At 35.7% G+C, this 27335-nt stretch overlaps 1 protein-coding gene across 1 annotated transcript in view; it reads right to left on the bottom strand.

The window, feature by feature from the left end:
• Nucleotides 1-27335, bottom strand: part of slc9a6a (solute carrier family 9 member A6a) — a 34387-nt gene continuing 7052 nt past the window's right edge. The window contains 14 exon segments of the mRNA NM_001098256.2: nt 1-1475; nt 6108-6213; nt 6560-6642; nt 6733-6763; nt 7697-7850; nt 9806-9917; nt 10294-10407; nt 11209-11297; nt 11455-11560; nt 11660-11801; nt 14980-15085; nt 18086-18198; nt 18290-18366; nt 18497-18574. Of these exon segments, the coding sequence (NP_001091726.2) occupies nt 1182-1475; nt 6108-6213; nt 6560-6642; nt 6733-6763; nt 7697-7850; nt 9806-9917; nt 10294-10407; nt 11209-11297; nt 11455-11560; nt 11660-11801; nt 14980-15085; nt 18086-18198; nt 18290-18366; nt 18497-18574 (1605 nt within the window). The 3' untranslated portion in view covers nt 1-1181.

The following is a 27335-nucleotide window of genomic DNA, read 5'->3' as shown; positions in this document are numbered from 1 at the left end:
TGCCTTATTTCATGTTTTATTTTATAGATGTGAACATAAAATATCTTTTAATCATTCAGCCCTTTTAAAATTAATCTGAACAGGTATACAATTAGCATTATTACAACCAACGTAAAAGTCACAAGAGTGCCGGTGCGACGCTCTATACTGATCTACATATATTTGAAGTGTTTTCAATTTGTTAGAGAAAGTTTTAGGAGAAAACATAGAGGGCTGTGCTGTTCTCCGCAAAACACATCATGCAAAAATTAAAAATAAAAAGGCGCAAGTCTCATTAGCATTTTCTTTTCCTTTAGATTCTGAATGCATAACGATAGATTGCCCTTCTACAAAAAAGTACGGGCTATTTTTATTGGCGAATCTTTTAATACCAACGCATAGTGTAAAATCCAAGACATTCGTAGTTAAACATGACGATCTGAAACATCCTACATAGAAAATAATAATAATAATAATATCTTAAAGCTATGCGCAATTAGTTTTCGTTTAGAAAAATGCTTCAACAACAACAGCAACAAACAGAAATTACACTATATCAATGGATCTTCTAACCGGGCAGCACGATGACAAAAAAAGGCCTAAAAACCTTCATAGATTCACAGTCAAAGGTCACAATATAAGCTCCAACCCCATCTCTGGCATCCGCCCTCAACGTTCATACAAACTATGAAAATACAAGGCCTCCCTCTAGTGGACGGCAAATAGTGTCATTATGCTCTAAGGGCGAGGGAAATTACATTCGACAGGCACTTGATTGTAACGCAGAGCCACCGTTCATCACACCTCTGTCAGACTCACGAACAGAGAAGGCAGTAAAAAGCATCGGACCCACAGGAATGTGCCACAGATCTCCCAAACAAGCACGTCAAGAGAGGACACAAGTATGCATGCATGGCAATTTCCTGCCTTGCTATACAGACACTAGAAGTATGCTTATTCTGTCATCATGAGAAACCAGAGCATGCTTCCCATCTGTCAGATGCCAAGTGGTCTGGTTAGCCGAAAAGAATGAGAAACAAAACAAATCTGCAGAAGAGAGGTGAATAAATAATTGAGAATTCAGTGTAAAAGAAAAGAGTGAGGAATGAGGTAGAGACATCAAACCAGCCACTTCAGAGACAGGAGAGATTGCTCTGCATGAGAGATGATAGAGAGAAGAGACTCGTTTTTTTGTCACCCATTCAGCTCATGAATTCGTTCCTGTGCCGTTGGCGGTGGGAGTCCAGAGTTAGCGGGGGCTCCGAGTCGTCCATTGGAAGGACCAGTCGGGTTCCTCGGATTACCAGCTCGTGGTCGCCGAACGCCAGCTCTCGATCCAAGGCCTCGTCCGAGTTCACCGCTGCTCCTCCCATGAGGACGCCGCTTGAGTGGGCACCTGTGCCATCCGTGCTCACAGCGATGTCACCGTACGTAAGAGTGATGTCACCATCGTTCAGGATCAAATCGGAGTCTGCGTTTTTCAGCTCGCCTTCATTCTGGAATGAAACACACAACAGTGACCTAATTTTTGGGGGGAATGTGTCAGACTGCGAATAGTCATACTGCAAAGAGACTTACAACAAGCATGAAATTGTCCTAGAGCCTAATGTAATAACAGTTAGAGTGATTAAAAACATACAACTGTTTAACATCACTAATCAAGATTATTATATTTTTTCAGTAAGATCACACTAATGTTGAGTTCAGACGATTTTCAAAATAGTCGTGTCACAGAAATTTTCACACTGCATGACTATCTGGGGTAGCCTTCTGTCGGTGCTGTGTTTACACTGCAATTGGTGACGGGGTTTCACACTGCATGAATTTATAATAGGAAGAATTGCCGACAACGTTGTTTTGGTCCACAAACTACATCTCACAACCAAACATACACGAGAAGTGACATGAAAACAACGCGTTAGGCCTGTCGATTAATTGAAATCTCGATTATTTGAACATTTTAACTCTATTACGATTAATGAGTGATTCTTTTATTAACATAATTTTTTTTTGCCCTCTCCGTGCTGCTTACATTCGTCAAAGCTACTAAGCTGATCAATCACAGAGCTTATGCTATGAGTCGTTGTGACGTGTAGTTACATTTTTTGAGAGGTCAGCGTCAGTGCCGTCACGGCGAGGGGTTTGCGAAAAAGTGTAAACAGAGCGGGTTCACAAGACTCCACAGGTGGTGGGAAAAGAAATTGAAAAAATTGACCTGGAAAATTTTGATTGTTTAGAGCAGGGTTCTCAACTGGTTTAGCCATGGGACCCATATTCTTACATGGTCATCAAGCCGCGACCCAAATTTTTAGAAACTATAATACAATTTTAGGAATTATAATTAATTTGTAATTGTTTGTTAACATAAACAAGTAGTGACAGATAGTGACAGATAGTGACAAACAAGTGACAGATACATCAAAAGAAATTCACCAAGACTTACAAATAAACAATATTTTATTGCTGTCTTTTAACAAAAATGGATCAAATTATAGAAATATTACAAAAACGACAAATACTGTTAATAATAAACTGTTAATAAAACATGTTTTCTGGTTTCTAAATGTTGTTTTAATTTAGAAGGTTTCATGTTCTCTTATGAGAGCACCTCACTACACATGACACTGAGGCTTTAAGTCTTTTTTGTCATCAATATATATATCCATACTTTACATATTTGGGGTCGTACTTGCGATTCGACAAATTTGTTGCCACAATTAAATGAAATTTCACATGTCAAACGGTAGGGTTGTCACGCACGCATTTCAAAATAAAAGTCCGTTGTAAGCAAAATAAGTAAAAATGTTTACTTTTGTTGTTTTTTTTTTCTCCCCACACTCTGCGACCAACTGAAAATGTTCCCAACACCCACTTTTAGAGGTTCTGAATGCCAGTTTTGATTACTTTTTAATTAATCACCCAGCCCTACAACGTGAGGTCACATAGTATATCTTTTGGGGTAGAAAATGAACTTATTTTGCTCACCCGGCTTTTAAAAGGAATAAGCAATTTCTCTCAAACTTTTTTCTTTATTGACCCAGTTCTGGTATTGCTCAGATGACACATTAAAACCACACAGGTGCTAAAGCCAAATTTCCATTATTTTTACCTTTATTTCTTGCATTCACATAGACAAAAGAAAAAAAGCTTTTAAATCGCGACTTTGATCGTTCACACTGTGTGATTGTTGCTCATGTAAACAAGCAGTGTCTTGCCTGTGATTTTAGGCATTTTAGGCATTTGTCTCAAAACCTGTCTGCGAGTCAAAAATCGGGGCTAAAATCACGCAGGCTGAAGTTGATCAAAACTGACAGTAAAGACAAACAATAAATACTTGAAACTCTGTGTTCTTCAAAAAACCTAAATAAAAATGTATGATAGCTTCAATAAAAATGTTAACCAGAAAAAATAATTTCAACATGGATAATAATCGTAAATATTTCCTGAGCAACAAGGAAAGATAATGTGATGCAGAAAATTGGAGTAATGATCATATAAAAGCAGATTTGGCATCACAGGAATATATAATATTTGTAAATACATGACAAAAGAAGTGTTATTTTAAACTATGGTATTTTACAACATAGTCAACTGAAGTTTTCATCAAATAAATGTGATGAGCAAGAAAATTATTATGCAAATTTTTACAAATCATTTAAACGGTACTGTGCATAAAAGTCGTAGAGTCTCTTATATATAATAAAATATAATAACATAGATAATGACTACAGTAAAAGGTGTCACATCATCGAAATAAAAAAACAAATTTACACTATGAATTAAAATCGTCACCATCCCATAAAATATATTTCATAAAGAGTGAACTCTGGAATGAGGACAAGCATTTATTAGAGGTCACTAAGGAATAGTTAACCAGGCAAGTCAAACACTACATTGATCAACTAGGAAACAGTTTACAATAATGTTCTGAATAAGGATCTGTTAACGTTACATTAGTTAACATGAAAAATATATTTAATGCATAAAAACAATATTTTGATATAATCATGTTTTATAAAGTTTCAGTTAACAGAATTATGGAGCTAACAGACCAACAATGATCTGATGTCTGTGTATTTACTAATGTAATTAAAAATTTAAAAGTGCTTTAACAACTGTATTTCTCTTGAAAAAAAACATTTCACGTAACTTCTCTAAGAAACTTCTAGCCTATAAGATCTGAGACTCTACATCAATAAAGTCAAGCCCTGCCTTTACAATTCTTGTGTAACACAATAATTGCTTGCTATAAAAAATGTGAGGACTATGATGTGCAATAAAAATGATATGCCCTGCTGGTGGTTTCTTTGAACACTTGTGTCTCAAATCAGGAGAACTAGATGTTTAAAACAAAGTCAATTAACACTAACTTTCAAAAATGTTTTGGGATAATATTGATATAATTTAAGATTTTTGCATTGCTTGTGAAATTTAAGAAGAAATAACATTTAAATGGCTATCAAAATCTAAGACATGAAAATTTCAATTATATTTACAGTTTTACACAATTCATATACACGTTTAGGAAACCTTAGAAAGCACAGTTTTGTAAACAAAGTGCAATAAACTTTTTTACTTGTTAGTTTTTGTTCTGTAAATCACAAAGAAATGTGAGTTATTTTAAAATGCTAAAATGTGCATATTATGTGTTCACTTAAAATTATGTCCCCTTACTACAAAAACATCAACAGTCAACTACAGAGGCCTCTTGCATAAGGTTTTTACCCAAGTTTGCATTTAGTTTGAACAAACTCTTACGTTTTCAGGCTTAAGAAGACAGGTTGTTTTGATTAGGTTTATTTAACCCGGTAAACTGTGCTGCACTGCTAACCATTTCCGGAGCAGATTTTAATCTGGGTTTAATCTGACCAATCAGTTGTGAATATATAATGACGTATATCTGATGCAACAAAGCAACCAACTTTCTAAATGTCAATTAATATATAAAGCTTGTAAAATGCCTTTTAAACTTTGTGAACCAACATTATTAAAACAAATCATTGATTCTTGCATCGATATAATAAAATTCTTTACATTGCCTTCTCAAACATTTGCTGCTCCAACAGCATATATTTCAATGTATTAAATTCAGGGTTTGTACATATTTTTACTACTAAAATACCATGACTTTTCCAAGATTTTTCCAAGATTTTCAAGTAGATTTTCAAGACCTAAGGTTTCATGCAATGTCAACATGTGCGTGGTAAAAGAAAAACAATGCACGTTCAAATTTATTACAGCATATCGTAAAACACACAACAATCTATTTAGTTTCAATTTATATTTATATCTATGTAAAATTAATTTAGATTATGCTTACACCGCACTAATAATGTGAGAGTCTGTGATTAGCCAAGGACAGCTTAGAAGTCAAGACAACTAACCTATATTTAACAATACAGATATTTGTTTTCCATGCAAATATTATGGGTTTCTGTTTTTCCAAAAGGCCTGGAAAAAGCCATGTCAAAACTCCATGACTTTTCCAGGTTTTTCATGACCATATGAACCCAGTAAATGATCAATTATATATTTCTTATATTTTTATATTTCTGAGTTTGTTCAACTTGTTATGTGCAAAAGTCCTCAGGACTGTACACAGTGTGCGTACATAGTATGCGCAGTTTCTTTACAAAGTGACATCACCAACTACTGGCCTATCATGCAGCATTTATGTGAATTTAGGAGAATGAGGATGGATTTGACTACATTGTTGTCTGCATGTGAAACTTCTGAAAAAACAAAAAGGTAAAACTCTTCTGTTGTCTCTACAATCGCTGTAATGAAAACACTCGTAATTTCTTCCACAGATAGGCTCTGATTATACAAATAACGAGCAACAGCAGATGTGTTCACGCCTCTGTTGACTAAATCAGTCCTCATTCACTGTCTGTTCACAGGTCTCTGGTTAATCAGCTCTAGGAGGGGGTAATTTGAGTCAACTGCTAGAGCCTATTAAACAGCAATTAAGAATGAGTTTGAAGGCTCCGTCCCTATAAATACAGATTCTGTCTGTCACTATCTGGTAGTAAGCAGACACAAACGACTAGTTTCTTTGGTGTTCTGCCTAATTAAGAGTCAGAACTGCAGATAATTGTTTGTCCTCTGCATGTGGGTACAGTACAAACCTCATAGGCCTGTGGGCTGGTCAGGCAGCGAGCCAGAGGACTACAGCAGGCTGGAAGTGTGGCAGTGAGCGGTGGTCCGCTGTGGGTCAGAATGGGCTTTAGATAACTGTAGGTCAAGAGGGTTAAGGATTTTCCAGCCAAAGTTGACACTTGCAATCACTTACATCCAAAATAACCATGACACTGGAGCAGCAGCCAATTTAATAATCTCCACATGAATGAATCAAGTTTTAGTCTGATACATGCATGCAGGTAGAAAAAATGCCCTAACTTTGAGTTCACGCTATCGGAAGTGGCAGAAACATTACCTTTTTTAAATGCATGTATTCTTAGCTTATAACACTCTTAGCTTATAACACTTAGCTTATAACACTTATAACGTTGTTTTTTTCATTCCCATCTGATTCTGTCTTTATGCAGTTTGCTAATTAGAGCTACACTGCAAAGGATACTTGTGATCAAAGTTGTACCAGATCCTGAACAGCCAGGCGCTTTCCTGTTTAGTGCTCCTCCTTTCAACTCCATCAGGGCCGATCTGCAGGCGGACACAGAGGAAACCATCATTACACTGATCTGCTCTGATAAGACAATGTTCACCTGTCCACACCAGAGCAAAAGCACTTACAGAGTTCTCATGATCTGTGTCCACTCCAACACTGTCAAAAACAAAACACATGTTGACAACAATAATTATGACTATAAAGACAACTTTAATGTTCTGTTTATTAATTATAATAAAATGTTGCCCTTTAAAATATTGAGCGCTTTAAAACAGGATTCTGATTGTCTTGCTTTAGTTGCTTTAATTCTAAATATTCTGTTCCTTTTGGGAGAAAGACTTCAGGTGTTTTTCTGCTGTTTTTTTCATTATCAATAGACCCAAACCCCTTAACAGTGTTGATTAAAATTCTTCTTAAATTCAGTACAGGCTGATGTACTGTAGCCTTTGCAACTTTTTAGTTTTTAGCCTTTTTACATGCTCTTAGAAAGGCATATCCCCTAAGCTATTACACCACCACCACAAGCCTGAACCGTTGATACAAGGCAAGATGGAAACTTGCATTAACAAGCAGTTGTAACTAACAAATTGGATATTTTACCTTATTATTTATATAATCATTTAGTGTATAATTATGTTTTCCTGATAATTTCTTGATTGGTGCATTGTATCCATGCATGATTTCTGAACTAAGATGAACCGAATAAACAAACAAAAAAAAGATACTGTTCCTTTATAGCATTAACATCATAGCTGTGATGAAGACTTTAGTACTGTTACACACACACGCGCACACACAAACACACACACACGCGCACACACGCACGCACGCACACGCATACATCCTTGGTTTGACCAGGAATTAACAAGAAAAAGTTGTTTGAATTTCATCCCTTTCTAATTAGCATTTTAGCTGTCTAATTAGTTCAGAGCCAAGTTTTAAATGGCTTGGGATGTCTACATATTATTCCCTGTGCACAGAAATGGACAAAAACAAGAACAAAGGCCACGTTTAATGAGTTACTCATTCCCATCGTATGTTACATGACAGGAAAAGGTCGTTCAGGCTAAAGGTGAGATTGGAACTGACCGGATTTTCTGACAGGACAGCATCTGAGTTGTGCCTCCACCGCAGATCCAAACCGTGAAGAAGACCACCAGCAGCGTGGTAGAAAACATCATCTGCCGTGCATATGTAGCTGTGTCCCTGATGGACAGGGCAAAAGTCATGGCACCACGAAGACCTAATGAGAGGTAGAGCAATAACAAAAAAGGCTGCATAATTGGTTGACATATATGATACATGTTGTTTTTTTGCAAATCTGACCTGTTGACCCAGTTTAAGGTCAAGAATGTAGATTTTCTTTCAATCACAAATAATTTTCCTAACTTAGTTATCTGTTTAGTGACTATTTTAAGTAGACAATTCATGGGTTTGTCTCTCGCAAAAGTTTAAATATTGATGCTAACCTATTATGATTAAACTTTTGACCCATATGCAGTATACGTTGTACTGCCAAGCTCATCATAAAACAGTAAAATGTGGTAGGAAAAAGAAAGAAAGAGCATGATAAGCCTAAGGGGAATTCACAACAATTGTGAAAATCTACTTTATTTTTGTAATTCCACTAGTTGAAACTAATAACACAGAAACTACATACAGTTGAAGTCCAAATTATTACTTTTTTTTACAAATCCTTCCCAAATGATGTTCAACAGAGCAAGAAAATTTTCACAGCATTTCAAGTAATATTCTTTCTTCGGCATAAAGTCTTATTTTATAAAGCCTATATCTTTATTTTGGCAAGAATAAAAGTAGTTTTTATTAAAAAAAAAACATTTCAAGGTCAAAATCATCAGCCCGCTTAAGCAGAATGTTTTTTTTTTAATTGTCTACAGAACAAACCATATTATACAATGATTTGCCTAATTACCCTAACTTGTATAATTAACCTAGTTAAGCATTTAGATGTCACTTTAAGCTGTATAGAAGTGTCTTGAAAAATATCTAGTAAAATATTATGTCCTGTCATGATGGCAAAGATATAATAAATCAGTTAAATTAGTTATTACATTTATTATGTTTAGAAAAAAAAAATATCTCAGTTTACCTGAAATTGGGAAAGGGGCTAATTCAGGAGGGCTAATAATTCTGACATCAACTGTACATGGAAAGTCTTTTTATTTAAATCATGATTTAATATATCTTGGAAAAAAACATAAGTTTAGGAAGACTAAGTGAAGTTTATTTATAAACTAATCATGTGCTTATGATTGTCCACAGCTGGTCCTGCATTAGCTAACACATGATTCACCAATCAGATGATTCCTAATTCACTATAAATAACCAGAGTTTCTTACCTCAGTATCTTCATCTTGAAATCCCTCCCACCCTACTCCCTTCTCCTTTCTAGATTTTGTAACATAGCAGACCAGTGATTAGCACTGTTGCCTCACAGCAAGAACGTCACAAGTTAAAGTCCCTACTGAACCAGTTCACATTTCTGTGCAGAGTTTGCTTGTTCTCCCTGTGCTCGTGTTGGTTTTTCCCGGGTTCCCCAGTTTCCTCCCACAGTCCAAAAACATGCAACCAAAGTAAATTGAACATTCTAAATTGGCATCATAGCTTAACTCTTAGTAAGCTGTATATCTCTCTTTAGCGTCCCTTTATCTGTCATTAGCCAGGAATAAGTCGGGGGAGTTCATTAAGATCTACCAGAGCTCAAACTCACCTCTCGCCCTGCTGACAGGAGGGAGTCCAGGGCTTGAGGATCTTATGAGCTCATAGCTCTCTCTAGGGATAGCATGCCAAACACACTTTATGTAATTTCAAAAGTTCACACCTAGCTGATGATTGATAAGAATTACATTTTCTGGGCTGAACTATCCTCTTAATCTACATCCGTATAAGTCAAATTGAAAAAAAAATTACCTTTCATTCATAATAGTCAGAGAATGACTTTCATTTTTAGATCTCATATGGAAGTGCTTTGTATTGAGTTTTCACTCTTCAAACTATTAATCAACTAAACAGATTTGAATTTGGAAGCTAACTTCAGGATCAACTCAGGATCAAGAAAAACAAACACACAAAATTGGTTCAAGTCTAACCCACTTAACCTTACGACTTTTGGCTTTTACCTTGTTTCTCTTCAAAGATTAAATCTTGGCTGGCTATTACCAATCTCAAGGCACAAACCTGCGAACATCATCATGTGCTGGAAGTTGGAGCTGATCTTGTTTCTACGGCCCAAATTCAGCAGGAAAGAGAGTGGATAGATGTTCGCCGCTCTGCCCAGAAACACGGCCAGCTGGGAGGAGAAGTGTCAAGGAGAAACTGCAGAAATAAAGCTAATACTGCACTGACTGCATCTACAATCCCTTCGGAGCCAGGACATTGTGCCCTTCCTGAGGACTCTGTTAATTTAAAAAAAACAGTTCTGGGCCATTGATTTCTGGGAAACACAATGAGCTGTAACACCCTGGACATATCACTCAACAACAGCCAGCCACTTCCTTGATGGCGCTTAAGCAAAGTACTGCCGTCCAACGTGAGCAAATATGTGGCTTTTAATAATAGTACTTCATCAGATTTTCCACATGTTTTGCAATTGCTGAGAGTATTTTTACTATTGTCTCATTTCTGGCTATTTTTGGCCAAGGCACAAAGATGAAGTTTTAGGATACAAATGCGCACACTATGAAGATCGGGTTAAAGACGTGGTTCTGGAAGGTAAACAATGTCAAGCCCATGTAGGAAAATATGAAGTTCTCAGCCAAGAAATTCAGTAGCTCGAATAACTGTAAGAGAGCACAGTGACATGAAATCATAGTGAGATGTTTATGTTACAAAGATACTTCACAGAATGAAAAGAAATATTCACTTCTGACAAGTTAAGCAGTAAAAGCATTACATTTAATAGAAAGAGCAAAAAGAAAATATATGAAGTTGTTACATCAGTTTCTCCAGTTTTTTACATAGGTTAACAATCTTACACATATATTTCTAGGCCAGTGGCACATGCATTGTGGTGATCTTGTAAACAATGACACGGTCATACTTTTAAACTGTTATCCTTGTCATTTGACAGATAATGAACTATATGCACAGCTAGTGTTTTTCAATCAATGATGAACTTCTAGTGAAAGGTTTATATGATTATTTCAACTTCATAAGGTTCCTTTTACAGCTTTGATGTTGTAATGTAAATCAGATATAATCAGTTAAATAGACTTAAGCATCCATTTGGTTGTTAAAGCGTAAAATGAGATAAAAGACTGTTCAAACACAGGCACCATAGTTAGTGCAGAAACTCCACTGAAAATACTTGTGCAAAATTAATTTTCATGATTTAAAGACATGGTTTAGAAAATTATATTTAATGCAGTGCTACTTGTTTGGTCTAATACTCATTTTTTTAAATCGCACCTCACCCAGGCAGTGAAGATCAATGCTTTTTTTTTTTTTAAATCAGATATTAAATGCTGCAATTTTGTATGGGATGACAATAACTGGAAGCCCTGGGGCTGGCTGGACACACGCACGCACCCACGCATGCATGCACACATGAACGCACGCACGCTTTCCATCATTAATCTTACTTGTTTCGTCCTGTCCTGGGATTCAGGAGAGAGGTTGTTAAAGGTGTAATGGGCCTGTGTCATTCCACAGAACAGAACAGCCACCACACCTGAGCAACACAACAGGAACAAGCATTCAGATACAGCAGTTTATAATATATATATATATATATATATATATATATATATATATATATATATATATATATATATATATATATATATGTTTCCAAGTAGTTTCTAAAGACTCATGGGTTTGAAGCTTACCTGTAAATCCACAGGCCTCTGCCAGCAGAAACGTGCTCCAGGACATGAGAAAGAAAAGCGCCGTCTCCAGCAACGGAAAGTCCCTAAGCTTAGTGAACTTAGTAACGTGGGAAAGAGTCAACGAAAATAACTTGCATGTAAAAAGTACTAAATGCTCTACAGATGTGTAATAAGTAACATGCAGCATTCAAGCAGTAAAGGATATGAGTGCAGTCACGATTCCAGTAGCCACTCCAAGAGCAAAAGAACCACTGAAGACCCCTAGAAAGATGCCAAAGGACTTGAGCATGGCCATTGCTTCAAATGTGTGACTGTTGTCTCCTGTAGGCTGATATGCTACAATTGACCTGGTAAAAGAACAAAGGTATTTACCCACACTCATACAGTGTATTAACATCTAATGTAAAATCAACAGAAAATAAATGCAATAATGCAGCAGATAGAATTGCTACTCAACGAATATAAAAGTTATGAGCAGGGCTTAAAAGTGTGAAGGTTTTGGCAACATCTAAACTAGATAATCATCTATGTTCTGCTTCCCAGTCTCCAGACTGTGGTCATAATACAGATAACATATGTGTACTCATTTTCTGTCATAATATTAGATTGGGAAAATGAGAAGAATTGTGACCAGAACCTCTTAAAGTCAAGTTCTATTTTGGTGTTTCCACCTGGATTTTGCCTACCCAAATTTAAAAGCTTCCCAAACCCACATGCAGAGGTGTAAATGCAAAAGTTTGGTATCATTTTAAAGAAAACCCTTTGAATTTTCATAAAACACTGTTGAAAGTGATTAAAATATTTGTATATGTTGTCTGTGTTATAATAAACTCGTCCTAAAAAGAGGCACTTTGTTTTGTAAACTCAAATTTGAAAGTGTACCTTTCAAGTTTTGTGTGGTGTAGGTTGCTGTAATTAATTTTGGTGGTTCCTGCACGCCAGTAATCATAAGAACAAAGAAAAATGTCTCGATCATAATCTACGCAAAAGTGATTCTATTCCAAACGATGAGAGAACAGAACCACTTATGAGGGTATTGGGTAAGTACGCACCTTTAAAATGTAAAGAATGCGGAAGTAAATTACATCCCAGACCCAGTACCGGGTCCCAGAGTTTAGGAGGTTTGTCTAATTCTTAACAGCTTTGTAATTACAGATATTTTTACTGAAAATAATTTATACTGTGTCAAACTTGCATTGAGAATTGCACAGAAAAAGAAAATAAAGGAGATATGCCGCAATGATGTATACATAATTTAGTTATAAATGTAAAATATGCTACTGTTTGCCCTCACCAAAATGAAAAAAAAATGTAATAATGTATAAATTTATTGTTTATCAAACTGACCAGATGTGCCAATTTTTGATAGTAAAGTCCTATATTTCAACTCTTTTCAACCCTTACAAAAAGAGTTTAAAAAGATGTTTAAAATGAGTTAAAATGTAAATAAAATAACTTATTAACCCCGCGTCACATTTACCACATGAAAAACCTTTGTGTCCACAATTCATTTGTTAGCAAGATGTACGCATTAAATCAGTTATTCATCATATTTTTTACTTACCCTGTTATTCATTAAACCGTACGTTTTACTAAATCTCTTGAAAATAAATTTTTATTCATATAACTACACTGATCTTTTACACTCCTAACATCATTATTAGTATATTGGTATGTTTGTGGTGAGAGTACTAAAAAATGCAATACACAAATACTTACATGCCTCTTTCATTTGAATCAAAATGCGTTTGCTGTGCGCACATTTTGCTTACTTGATGTAAATCATATTACAGTATATCACCTTTGTTCTTTGAATAAGGCACTTTGGAATGTACTGTGTTTCACAGCAGATTCAGGAGATCAAAAAAAGCAAATTAAAGTCCAAAAAATAGGGCAATTCATCAAACAAGTGCTGCTAAAACATGCGGAAACAAAGTAATTGCAAAACATACTGAAAATAAACTAGAAAAGAACTAGCTTTAAGGAAGCTTTATATATTTTGCTCTTAAATATGAGGAAGAGGAGTTTTGCAGCCTAATTTAAATGCACGCTTTTCTTAGGATTGGGGTTGACAGGGCTTGATATTAATGCATGTGGATTTGGTGTGTGGCACAGTAAAAATACCCATCTTAATCAGGGAGTTATTCCTTGAGTGAACATTAACAGTTGGAAAATAGCACATGTGTATCTGTACATTGGGTCCATGCATTAGCTGTATAAAGTGGCATTACATTTATATTTTTATCATAAACTTTAATTATATATAGATTTATTTCCCATTAGGGCTGTGCAATTAATCAAAATTGAATCGCAATCGCAATTTGAAATGTTTCAATTAGTTAATCGCATAAATTAACTAATTAAAGGCTGAAATATAAAATATATATATGTATACATGTAAACAAAAATAACGAATAATATCTTCGTCCGCTATGCTTCAGAAAATTAAACATGCTTGACTTTCTGCGATGGTGTTGTGAGGCATCACAGACATTGTATCGGCTGAACTACGCCACATTACATAAGAATAAATAATTGAATCTTGTGTCACGAATTCCATTTGTCATTTACGACTTCTCACGACACCCTACGTCAAGGAAATTGTGCCGAAATTGTGTTATCTGTGGCAGAATTGTAACACGGCTTACTGATTACTGAGCTGAAGCTTGGATTAAATTAAAATCAGCTTGAAGCTTAAAATAAATCATAGATCAAATCGCAATCGCAATTAGATATTTTCCCCAAATCGCACAGCTCTATTTCCCAAAAACTAAATTGCAGTGAGGGGAAAATGCTGAATGGCTAGAAACTTTGAAAACCACTAGCCACAGTGGCTGGTGAGCTACAAAATTAATGTCAAGCCCTGAGGGTAATGCTCTGAAAGTCCAAACCATTGGATCACATGCTAAGTTACATTATTCTTTACAGAGGTGGGAAGTAAGTGGGAAGAAGAGAAAACTTTCTAAAGCAGCACAGCATCACTTCAAACTATAAAGCAAATGGCTATCATCCAAACAGCAAATACCCACAGCTCTGCTCCATCCACACACCTTCCATAACCAGTGGATTTTATTTAGCTTAACTACATGTGGTAGAAAATTAAGTAAATGGAGGGATCAAATAATTACAGGTGCTGGTGTGAAGCATTTCTTTGGGTCATTTGCTCATGCATGTACTGGTACAGACCAGCCAATGCACATACTAATAGGTCACTCTGCAGTCTCAAAGCTCTACATGTGTGGCACACCCATTGAGGGGCGGTCTTTGTGTCTGGTTCCCGCCCTCTGCATAAGCCACACCTCCAGGGCTGTGATGCCCCGCCCCACTTTGCCTCCCGTAATAAAGCAGCATGCTGGAGCAGATGAGAGGTCCAGCAGAGGAAGAATCGGGTGTTAAACGAAAAGTGTTAATTATTTGTTTTACACTGCGTAAATAGAAACCCAAAACTGTCATCTCTTAGAATTAATAATATTAAGGAATGAATCGACAAAAAAAACAGTATATATTCATAATCACAAGACTTACGAGGACAGTACGACAGCGACAGCATCGTTCAGAACACTTTCTCCAAACAGCAGAGCGTACAGGTCCGCATCCACCTGCAGCTCATTGAAGATGGCCAGAACTGTCACTAGAAGACAAAGGAGTGTCAAATCAATATTGTGCTATGCTTAATGTGCAAATAACAGGGGATGTGATTTAGAGCTGCATAATATATTGATTAAGCATCGATATCGCAATGTGTAAATCAGCAAGTCACATTGCAGAATCTGCTATGTCAAGTTGGGATTATAATTAACCAGGAACCACATTTCAGAAGACATGATTCGTGGAGTCGATGGGCTCTATTTTGACGGCCCATGCGCAGATCGCAAACGCAGGGCGCAAACGCTTTCAGGGCGTGTCAGGACGCGTTTTTGCTAATTTAAAAATGGGAAAATCCGCTTTGCGCCGTGGCGCATGGTCTAAAAGGGTTGAGTTTATTTTCTTAATGAGTTATGGGTGTGTTTTAAGAATAAACCAATTAGAGTCTCATCTCCCATTCCCTTTAAAGAGCCAGTTGCGTTGCGCCATAAGCCCATTCGCTATTTACAGGACACAAAGTAAGTCTAAGTGGAAAAAAATAGCATTTCACTAGCAAACAGTTAACAGTTTTTTTTTAACAGAAAACTGTTAAACAGAGCATCTACTGCGTGAGAATGAGAGATAATGGATCTACTTTCACTTTCGCTCTTGTATAGGGAAACCTTTACGCACAGACATCAATTAGTCTATAAATAATTCATTGCGTTTGTTAAGCGCAAATATTTGTTTCAAAACTATTTCTAAATTCAGTTCTAATTTCCAGCAAACGAATAAATGAACAATAATAACGAAGTGTGCTCAAAAACCTGAGTTATATCCTAAAACACATGCTGTGTCCCATATGGTCTAAAACCTGACAGGTGGGCAAATCTAAGCTTGTTTTTAATAAAACAAATATAAATATGGATATATTAAATAATACAGCTAATAATGAATGAACTGAAAAAGCCTCGCGAGATGAAGAAGACATATAAGCAGTGATTTTTCATATTTATGTAGGCTAGAAAATAATGTTTTGTAATATTTTAATCCTTTATATTTATATTCTATCTATTCTTATTATATACTATATATACCCTTAATATTTAATTTTTTTCATATGTAAAGATATTTGCCTATTACTCTCTTGTGCGTATTAAGCAGTGTATAAGCGAGGTGCAACTCTGCGCCGGAGTTTAGACCGGGTTTGTTTTGGTCTAATGAAAAATGTATTTTAGTTTCTCAAAATAGCAACGCGCCAGCGGTCCGCCTCAAAACGCCTCCCTTTTTAGACCAGAACGCCTATGGGCGCACAAATGAGCGATAATGCATTTGCTATTTAATCAGCGTAGCGCAACGCCTCAAAACGACTCTTGCGCCAAGCTGAAACTAGCAAAAGACTATTGCATTGCACCTTGCGCCACATTGCGCCGGGTGTATGATAGGGCCTATTGTGTCAGTTTAAGATTTTCGACTTGGATGTGTTTTTAAGGCCTGTGACAGGAAGATTTAAAGCAAATTTAAACCATTTGAGAACAAAACATTATTTTTAAGTTTAAGTTTGCTGATTTAACAAAACTCATTTGCCATTTTATCATTTTAAAAATCACTTATCAATTTAGCATTTTAATTATTTTTAACAAAGAAGACTATATACAGTTTTATTTTACATTTGATTATTGAATTTCTATTACTCAATACTGTTTGACTCTACCGAAAACCATAAAGCGATGTTTATTTCCTATTTATCTCTATTCTACTATTTTCATCTGTGCTAACTTATTTTATTTAGCATATTTTTGGATAATTTTGTATATTTTATGCAGATACACTCGCCTACAAAGATCCTTCCGATCAATGTAAAACTATTATTTCCAAACAGTTACTCAAGTCATATTATATTGATATATCAGAATTACAAAATATCCCAATCATTCATTTTTCTTTGGCTTATTCTCTATCTCAAAGGTCACCACGTGAGAATGAAGCACCAACTATTCCTGCATTTGTGTTATGCAGTGGATGCCCCTCTAGCTGCAACCCAGCATTGTGAAACACCCATACAACCTCACACAATACGGACAATTTAGTTTATTCAATTCACCTATAGCGCATGTCTCTAGAATTTGGGGAATACTGGAGGAAACCCATGGGAACAAGGGCAGAACATGGAAACTCCACACAGAAATGCCAACTGGTCCAACTGGGCCTCGAACCAGTGACCTTCTTGCTGGGAGCCACTGTGCTGCCCTCCAAATATCCCTATGTCTGTTTTTTGTCCAACATCATGCAGCCCTAGAGTAATCCCCTCCAATGTTTCTTGTTTCTGCACTTAATTTAGTTACAGTATCAATAAAAGTAACTTCTTTTCAATGGTGGTCAAAATCCAAAATGATTTGCTTAGTTTCATTCATAATTGTTTGCAATAGCCATTGTGATTAAATAACAATCCAAACAGTGAATCTACTCCACTTTACCACAATGCTGCAGATTAAATTTTATGTTTAATTTAGTCACAAGGTCAAGCCGTGGTGTCATGATCTATTGATCCCACAGCTTTATGTGATAAAAACTGATAAGTATGAGTTCACGAAACTTAAACTTTGGGACACCAGCTGACTAGTTAAGTACTTAAGTACACACCTATGGGCTGAACAGTCTTCACAAAATTTTCCTTATTTTAGTGTACATGGAGACAATAAATGTCTTCAAAAACTATTCAGGGCATTTTAAAAATGTTGTTTTCAGGCTCACAAAACACTGTTAACCTTTAAATGAATGGACAAAATGCAAAATTTAAAAGTGTAAATGCCCACAAAAACTATTTAAAGTCACTAAATCAATATTTAAAAAAAAAACAAATGTGTTTGAATAATACAGCTTAATACAACCAGAAATAAAGCTGTGGCAAAAAAATCATTTGAGAAATTAATTCAGAGATTTTTAAATTGCATCATTACTCTCTTGTGAATCGTTTCTGAGTTCAGTTTTTAACATTTTAAGTATTTTGAAAATTTGAGAATCTACTCAGAAACACATTTAGGCTCTGCTGTAAGGACTGTAATACCTGGATCAGTGGCTGAGACAATTGCACCAAAGAAAAGGCAATCAGTGAAGAAGAAGTCGTCTTGCAGATGACCAATTTTCTTCATCAGCATCACACAACCATACATTAACGCCCTGAAAAACAAACCGCACAAGACTAAAAATCTCACTCTCAGTTCTGGAGCAACCACTTGAAAAAAAAAAAAGACCACGTGTACACACTAACCCAATGATGAAACACGACACAACGGTTCCCACAAACGCATAGGCAAGAATAGAGCCCAGATTTCTGAAGAAATGTCTCTGAAACACGAAACAGACACAAAACAATTCTAATGAATAATGACCTCTGATTTGGCTTTGATATGAGCTACATCAACTTGTGCACACAACATCTGAAATGTATAATTTATTAAAAAGGGAAAAGCCTTACTCGTTTTAAACTGTAGCCAGCATGAAAAATGATGGGAGGCAAGAGAATATTGAAAAAGACCTCAGGGTCAAAGGTCACCTGAAATGCAATAAGAAAGGTAGACTTTCATTTACATGTATTAGAATAATGAGAAATCAATACACAGCTATTCAAAAGCACTGACTCCAAACCACTGAACAGCTCTATATTAGGAGAAAAATTAGGAGACCAATAGGACATATGTATAACAGATGTTTTCATTTGTTGTGGTTAAAAACAAGGGTTATAACTCTTCCAAAGTCAAAAGATTGGTAACATGTTGTCTAAATTTCTCTAAATGACAACATTTCTATTTGAAATTTTGAAGAAAATTCGTCAGTAGTTTACAGGATTAAAAAAAAACAATACACCAATATACATACAACTATAAATCATGATCCCAGAAATAAATGTGAATTTTCAGATGGCCTCAATTTTTTTCCACACCTGTGTATTCCTTTAAAGGTGCTGTATGTAAGTTTTTTGCATTCTTGTTTATCTGAAATAACAATGCTAAAGATATTTTGTTTGAAAATGTGAATCACGTGAAAATGTGAGTTAAGTTCAGAATTCTACATGAGTTAGTTATTAATTAGCAATTAATATAAATATTACAAACATAAACATTAGGGTACATTGTAACCTTGTGTCCTAACAACACGCTACATGACGAGATTTGCAGTGATAAGCAATTTAGCTGTTTGCACCAGACGAAACACGACATTTAAATTCAGCCATTCAGAAGAACACAATAGTGCACTTACTGCATTCCAATGAAATGGTAAGATTTTCAATATAATTAATACATATTAGGCCTCTTTAAAGTTATTAAATGTAGACAATGAATCACTGATATGTGTTGGCTTGCACAGTGAGTCACAGTTCTAAAGTTCAATTTCAAATGGTTCATTTTATTTTCAAGATCTGTAGTATGGCAATAAATGTCATGTAAAATGGCATTCAAACTTGCATTATTGGCCTTTAACACTGAGTAAAGCACATGAGGTGTACCTGAGGTGATCAGTTTATTCTGTTACTCACCTGTGAGAAACAGTAGCCATTTCTAAAATATACATTTCAGGTGTTTGTTAGAACAAAAACTCCTTTAAATAAATAATTTTCTATCTGCCTTAAATCAGTCTTTAGGCTCGATAGTCAGGCACACCCAATCTGGCAACCTTAGCTTGCATGGACTCATCAGAGGAGGAGCTGAGTGAAAATATATTTTGATCTAGGAGTGCAATAACAAGTTCAACCACTGGGTCTCAAACTTACATACTGCACCTTTGAAAACCACCTTTTCTAAATTATTTGATTAAAATAAGTTAAACTAGATTCTTAAAGTTTGAGAACAAACTTTGAGGCTGGCTTGTGAAAGCCTGACGGTAATAGTTTATTTAGTTTAAACAGTTTTTAAAACTATGAAAAGATAGATAGATAGATAGATAGATAGATAGATAGATAGATAGATAGATAGATAGATAGATAGATAGATAGATAGATAGATAGATAGATAGATTAGCATGTTATTAGCATGGTTCTAGCATGAATTAGCATGTTTTTAACATGATTCTAGCATGAATTAGCATGTTACTAGCATGATTTTAGCGTAAATTAGCATGTTACTAGCATGATTTTAGCATGAATTAGCATGATTCTAGCATGAATTAGCATGTTGTTAGCATGATTCTAGCATGAATTAGCATGCTACTAGCATGATTCTAGCATGAATTAGCATGTTGTTAGCACGATTCTAGCATTAATTAGCATGTTACTAGCATGATTCTAGCATGAATTAACATGTTGTTAGCATGATTCTAGCATGAATTAGCATGCTACTAGCATGATTCTAGCATGAATCAGCATCTTGTTAGCATGATTCTAGCATGAATTAGCAAGTTGTTAGAATGATTCTAGCATGAATTAGCATGTTACTAGCATGATTTTAGCATGAATTAGCATGTTACTAGTATGATTCTAGCATAAATTAGCATGTTACTAGCATTATTCTAGCATGAATTAGCATGTTACTAGCATGATTCTAGCATGAATTAGCATGTTGTTAGCATGATTCTAGCATGAATTAGCATGTTACTAGCATGATTCTAGCATGAATTAGCATGTTGTTAGCATGATTCTAGCATGAATTAGCATGTTACTAGCATGATTCTAGCATAAATTAGCATGTTACTAGCATTATTCTAGCATGAATTAGCATGTTACTAGCATGATTCTAGCATGAATTAGCATGTTGTTAGCATAATTCTAGCATGAATTAGCATGTTACTAGCATGATTCTAGCATGAATTAGCATGTTGTTAGCATGATTCTAGCATGAATTAGCATGTTACTAGCATGATTTTAGCATGAATTAGCATGTTACTAGCATGATTCTAGCATAAATTAGCATGTTGTTAGCATGATTCTAGCATGAATTAGCATGTTACTAGCATGATTCTAGCATAAATTAGCATGTTACTAGCATTATTCTAGCATGAATTAGCATGTTACTAGCATGATTCTAGCATAAATTAGCATGTTACTAGCATTATTCTAGCATGAATTAGCATGTTACTAGCATGATTCTAGCATGAATTAGCATGTTGTTAGCATAATTCTAGCATGAATTAGCATGTTACTAGCATGATTCTAGCATGAATTAGCATGTTGTTAGCATGATTCTAGCATGAATTAGCATGTTACTAGCATGATTTTAGCATGAATTAGCATGTTACTAGCATGATTCTAGCATAAATTAGCATGTTGTTAGCATGATTCTAGCATGAATTAGCATGCTACTAGCATGATTCTAGCATGAATTAGCATGTTGTTAGCATGATTCTAGCATGAATTAGCATGTTACTAGCATGATTTTAGCATGAATTAGCATGTTACTAGCATGATTCTAGCATAAATTAGCATGTTACTAGTACTATTCTAGCATGAATTAGCATGTTACTAGCATGATTCTAGCATGAATTAGCATGTTGTTAGCATGATTCAAGCATGAATTAGCATGTTACTAGCATGATTCTAGCATGAATTAGCATGTTGTTAGCATGATTCTAGCATGAATTAGCATGTAACTAGCATGATTCTAGCATGAATTAGCATGTTGTTAGCATGATTCTAACATCAATTTGAATGTTACTAGCATGATTCTAGCATGAATTAGCATGTGAATAGCATGATACTAGCATGAATTAGCATGTTGTTAGCATGATTCTAGTATAAATTAGCATGTAACTAGCATGTTTCTAGCATGAATTAGCATATTGTTAGCATGATAGATAGATAGATAGATAGATAGATAGATAGATAGATAGATAGATAGATAGATAGATAGATAGATAGATAGATAGATAGATAGATAGATAGATAGATAGATAGAAAGATGGATACAGACAGACAGACAGTTAGACAGACAGATAGATAGATAGATAGATAGATAGATAGATAGATAGATAGATAGATAGATAGATAGATAGAAAGATGTAGATAGATAGATAGATAGATGTAGATAGATAGATATATAGATAGATAGATAGATAGATAGATAGATAGATAGATAGAAAGATGTAGATAGATAGATAGATAGATAGATAGATAGATAGATAGATAGATAGATAGATAGATAGATAGATAGATAGATGGTGTATGAGCATGAGTCAAACAAGCCAACCCCCGCCTCTCTACGATGTTCTGATGCTGAGATATAGCTGGTGTCATATCGTTGCTAGGTTAGTCTGTTTTGTTGCTATGGAGTTGATTGACAGCTAAGACTGATGATGTATACAAGCTTCTTGCCAGTATGAACAGTTAAAAACAACCCCCATGTCTCTATCACACTGCAGCATGACAATATCAGTCTGAACCTCTTTAATGGCAGTCTATGGGACAGTTGCTAGGGTGCAGTATCTGGTTGTTAGGGTGTGGCTAGAAAGTTAAAAGGCCATCAGTGATTGGCTGCTGGCTAGACTGAGTTAAATGAGCTCAGCCATTAGTCTGTAGGACAGTTTGATGCAGAGTTATGAGCTCACAAAGTTTGATCCAATGTAAAGTCAATGAGAGTCTTTTGCAATGGAAGTCTATGGGACGGTTTCTAGGGTCCAAAAGTGGTTGCTAGGGCGTGGCCAGAAAGTTTAAAGGTGATCAGTCATTGGCAGATTGATGGTCTGAATTAAATGAGCCTAGTTAGAAGTCTGTGTGACATTCTGACGCGGAGTTATGAGGTCGCAAAGTTTGATCCAATGTTACGTCTATGGGATTTTTCCGACGGTCCCGGGACGTTTTTCGGAAAACCGAAAGTCGGATCAGTCGGAAAAGATATAGCAACTCGAGTCAGAATAGTTCGGAGGTCTGACCCAAGTTTGATGGTCATAGCTTGAAAGGCCTAGGACGAGATAGAGTTTAATTTTTAGTCTCAGAAGAAGAATAATAATATAGAATAACTAGATTCTTAAAGTTTGAGAACAAACTTTGAGGCTGGCTTGTGAAAGCCTGACGGTAGTAGTTTATTTAAACAGTTTTAAAAAGTATGAAAAGATAGATAGATAGATAGATAGATAGATAGATAGATAGATAGACAGATAGACAGAAAGACAGATAGATGTTGTTAGCATGATTCTAGCATGAATTAGCATGTTAGCATGATTCTAGCATGAATTAGCATGTTGTTAGCATGATTCTAGCATGATTTAGCATGTTGTTAGCATGATTCTAGCATGAATTAGCATGTTACTAGCATGATTCTAGCATGAATTAGCATGTTGTTAACATAATTCTAGCATGAATTAGCATGTTACTAGCATGATTCTAGTATGAATTAGCATGTTACTAGCACGATTCTAGCATGAATTAGCATGTTACTAGCATGATTCTAGCATGAATTAGCATGTACCTAGCATGATTTTAACATGAATTAGCATGTTACTAGCATGATTTTAGCATGAATTAGCACGATTCTAGCATGAATTAGCATGTTGTTAGCATGATTCTAGCATGAATTAGCATGTTACTAGCATGATTCTAGCATGAATTAGCATGTTGTTAGCATGATTCTAGCATGAATTAGTATGTTACTAGCATGATTCTAGCATGAATTAGCATGTTACTAGCATGATTCTAGCATGAATTAGCATGTTGTTAGCATGATTCTAGCACAAATTAGCATGTTGTTAGCATGATTCTAACATGAATTAGCATGTTACTAGCATGATTGTAGCATGAATTAGCATGTGACTAGCATGATTCTAGCATGAATTAGCATGTTGTTAGCATGATTCTAGTATGAATTAGCATGTAACTAGCATGATTCTAGCATGAATTAGCATGTTGTTAGCATGATAGATAGATAGATAGATAGATAGATAGATAGATAGATAGATAGATAGATAGATAGATAGATAGATAGATAGATAGATAGATAGAAAGAGGTAGATAGATAGATAGATAGATAGATAGATAGATAGATAGATAGATAGATAGATAGATAGATAGATAGATAGATAGATAGATAGATAGAAAGAGGTAGATAGATAGATAGATAGATAGATAGATAGATAGATAGATAGATAGATAGATAGATAGATAGATATAGATAGATAGATAGATAGATAGATAGATAGATAGATAGATAGATAGATAGATAGATAGATGGAGTGCGAGCATGAGTCAAACAAGCCAACCCCCGCCTCTCTACGATGTTCTGATGCTGAGATATAGCTGCTGTTATATCGTTGCTAGGTTAGTCTGTTTTGTTGCTATGGAGTTGATTGACAGCTTAGACTGATGATGTATCAAAGCTTCTTGCCAGTATGAACAGTTAAAAACAACCCCCATGTCTCTATCACACTGCAGCATGACAATATCAGTCTGAACCTCTTTAATGGCAGTCTATTGGACAGTTGCTAGGGTGCAGTATTTGGTTGTTAGGGTGTGGCTAGAAAGTTAAAAGGCCATCAGTAATTGGCTGCTGGCTAGACTGAGTTAAATGAGCTCAGCCATTAGTCTGTAGGACAGTTTGATGCAGAGTTATGAGCTCACAAAGTTTGATCCAATGTAAAGTCAATGAGAGTCTTTTGCAATGGAAGTCTATGGGACGGTTTCTAGGGTCCAAAAGTGGTTGCTAGGGCGTGGCCAGAAAGTTTAAAGGTGATCAGTCATCGGCAGTTTGATAGTCTGAGTTAAATGAGTCCAGTTAGAAGTCTGTGTGACAGTCTGATGCAGAGTTATGAGGTCACAAAGTTTGATCCAATGTTACGTCTATGGGATTTTTCCGACGGTCCCGGGACGTTTTTCGGAAAACCGAAAGTCGGATCAGTCGGAAAAGATATAGCAACTCGAGTCAGAATAGTTCGGAGGTCTGACCCAAGTTTGATGGTCATAGCTTGAATGGCCTAGGAGGAGATAGAGTTTAATTTTTAGTCTCAGAAGAAGAATAATAATATAGAAAAATAATAATAAGTTTAATAGGATAACAGTAGTCTGGCTTGCTACACAAGCCAGCCTAATAATAATAAGTTTAATAGGATAACAGTAGTCTGGCTTGCTACACAAGCCAGCCTAATAAGTGACTGTCTATGTAAATGAATTGAAACAACAACAACAAAAACGCACCATGCAATTCTTCAACTGATGTTTCAGCTAAGAGAAGCATTCAAGTTCAATCATCACAGGACTGATTTAACAGAGAATTACAATTTAGAGAACAAACAACCAACCACAGATTACTTCTGTCAGGCGCTGAATTGGTATGTGGGAGTATGTGTGCCAAAATTAAACTAGAACCTAAAGTTCGTTGACGAACTTTGATGTTGGCTTGAGAAAGCCAACGTGACTGCGCCGGGGACTCAAAGGCAGTTGGCAGGAAGCACAGCGGTTGAGAAGTGGTTGCTAGGCGGTTGCTAAGATGTTGCTAAGGCATTCCTAGGTAGTTGCTAGGGTGTTCTGAGTGGTTTCTAGGCTGTTGCTAGGGTCCACTGGACTGTTAATCGGAAGGCCTCATTTACATTTTTGATCAAATCGAGAGAGAGAGAGAGAGAGAGAGAGAGAGAGAGAGAACTGATTTGTTCAGGTTGTTTAATGCAGATCACTATAGTATAGTTAGTATTTATAGTATATATTATAATCTGAACAAAATTACATTATAATAAATATCATATAAAGAAAAATATTAAATTAAAATACTAATGAAACAATAGCACATGCATTTAGTTAATTTGTCTTTTATTTAATCAGTCTTATCAGTTTTGCAGTTAATAAAGAGTACAGTCAATTTACAGTAATTTGCAGCGTTATATATATAGTTATAGTTATATAGTTATATACAGTTTACAGGAAGAAAATTGCATTAAATACAATATTAGGCCATCTTCATCACGTGGTTAATTCTGACCAATGACGTTGTTCCACCCCACTGGCCACTAACACAATGTTATAATCGTAATATTTAATTGTCATCACCTGGGTGATTTTATTTTTTTTTTGTTACAGCATAGGCCAAAAGCTTGGCTTTCATTGTCATTATCACAAGTGAGGAGAAGGCTTTTTTGCGGTACAGAATATTCTGTTTTGAAAGAAATATCTGAAGTAAACTTATGTTTTTGCCAACATAAAAGGGGGATAAAAAATAATCCTTATAACCCTAACCATAAATGTGTGTGTGTGTATGTATATATATATATATATATTAGGGATGTAACGGTATCAGAATTTCACGGTACGGTAATACCTCGGTATGAATGTCACGGTACGGTATTTATTGAATCATTTACAGGAAAAAACAAAACTTATGAAAATACTCCAAAAAAGTGTCAATGACATACAAATTAGCCATCTATCTGTAAGCTTTGAAACAGGAACTTCAATTTTAATAACAAAAAATTATTAAACCATGTAAAAAAATAAAGTTTCAATTTAGTATTGTTGAAAACTCATCACATTCAACATTTAATCACACTCAGCCCATCTACCCAGATGAGAGCTCTGCTAGTCGGACTTCTCATCAAGCATCTCCCGCTGGATCTAATCTCACTATATTTATTAAACGTGATATTTCATTCATCTTGTTGTCTTTATCTAACTGTTCTCAGGTAACGTGTTTTGGCTGAGCGCAAAGATAAGTTAATGATTAATGTAACCACGTACATTCTGTATATTGACTGATCGCCTTTATTTCCTATAATGTATAAACTTATTGTATGTTATACTTTTAAAATGGCCATTATCGATTCTTAAAACTGATACTCAGCAAAAGAGAGGCTGTGTTTCGTATTTTCACTGAAATTGAAAGGAGGCAGTTGTTATCGGCTCCGTTTTGTTATAAATATGCACACAGTGAAGATGACGCTCATATATGCGGCACGACGCCTCAACATTTCTGCTGTCTAAGTTGCTAATATTAAAATGAAAATAGGCAGTTCCTTAAATCATGTTTACATTTTATTGTTGAGAAAGTGAAACAACGAAGCCAGGGTGATGTGAATGAAGTTATAAAGTACACTGTTCCCTTTGAAGATTTACCCGTGTCCTCGGTATAATCTGCTTTTCCATATCAAACTGAGAAGAAGAGACTGCAGCCTTGATCAAACTTGCGAAGTCTGAACTTACACGGAGATAATGCAGGACTGAACTGTGCGTGTAAAGCAGGTCGCACACCAGAAGCGACGCTCGGCGGCGCGCCGCGCAGCGCCACGCAGCACCATGTATTTTAGAATTCTAATCATAGGTTTCTATCAGGATACACACACCGGCGCCGCAAGTCGGCGGCTGTCGGCGGCGCCCGGCGACGGCTCAGGACGCAGTTCATTTTTCAGCCGCG

The sequence above is a fragment of the Danio rerio genome, chromosome 14, assembly GCF_049306965.1.
Source record: "Danio rerio strain Tuebingen ecotype United States chromosome 14, GRCz12tu, whole genome shotgun sequence".
NCBI classification, from domain to species: domain Eukaryota; kingdom Metazoa; phylum Chordata; class Actinopteri; order Cypriniformes; family Danionidae; genus Danio; species Danio rerio.
The sequence above is the reverse complement of the archived record's forward strand: the minus strand, read 5'-3'. Positions and strand labels throughout refer to the sequence as shown.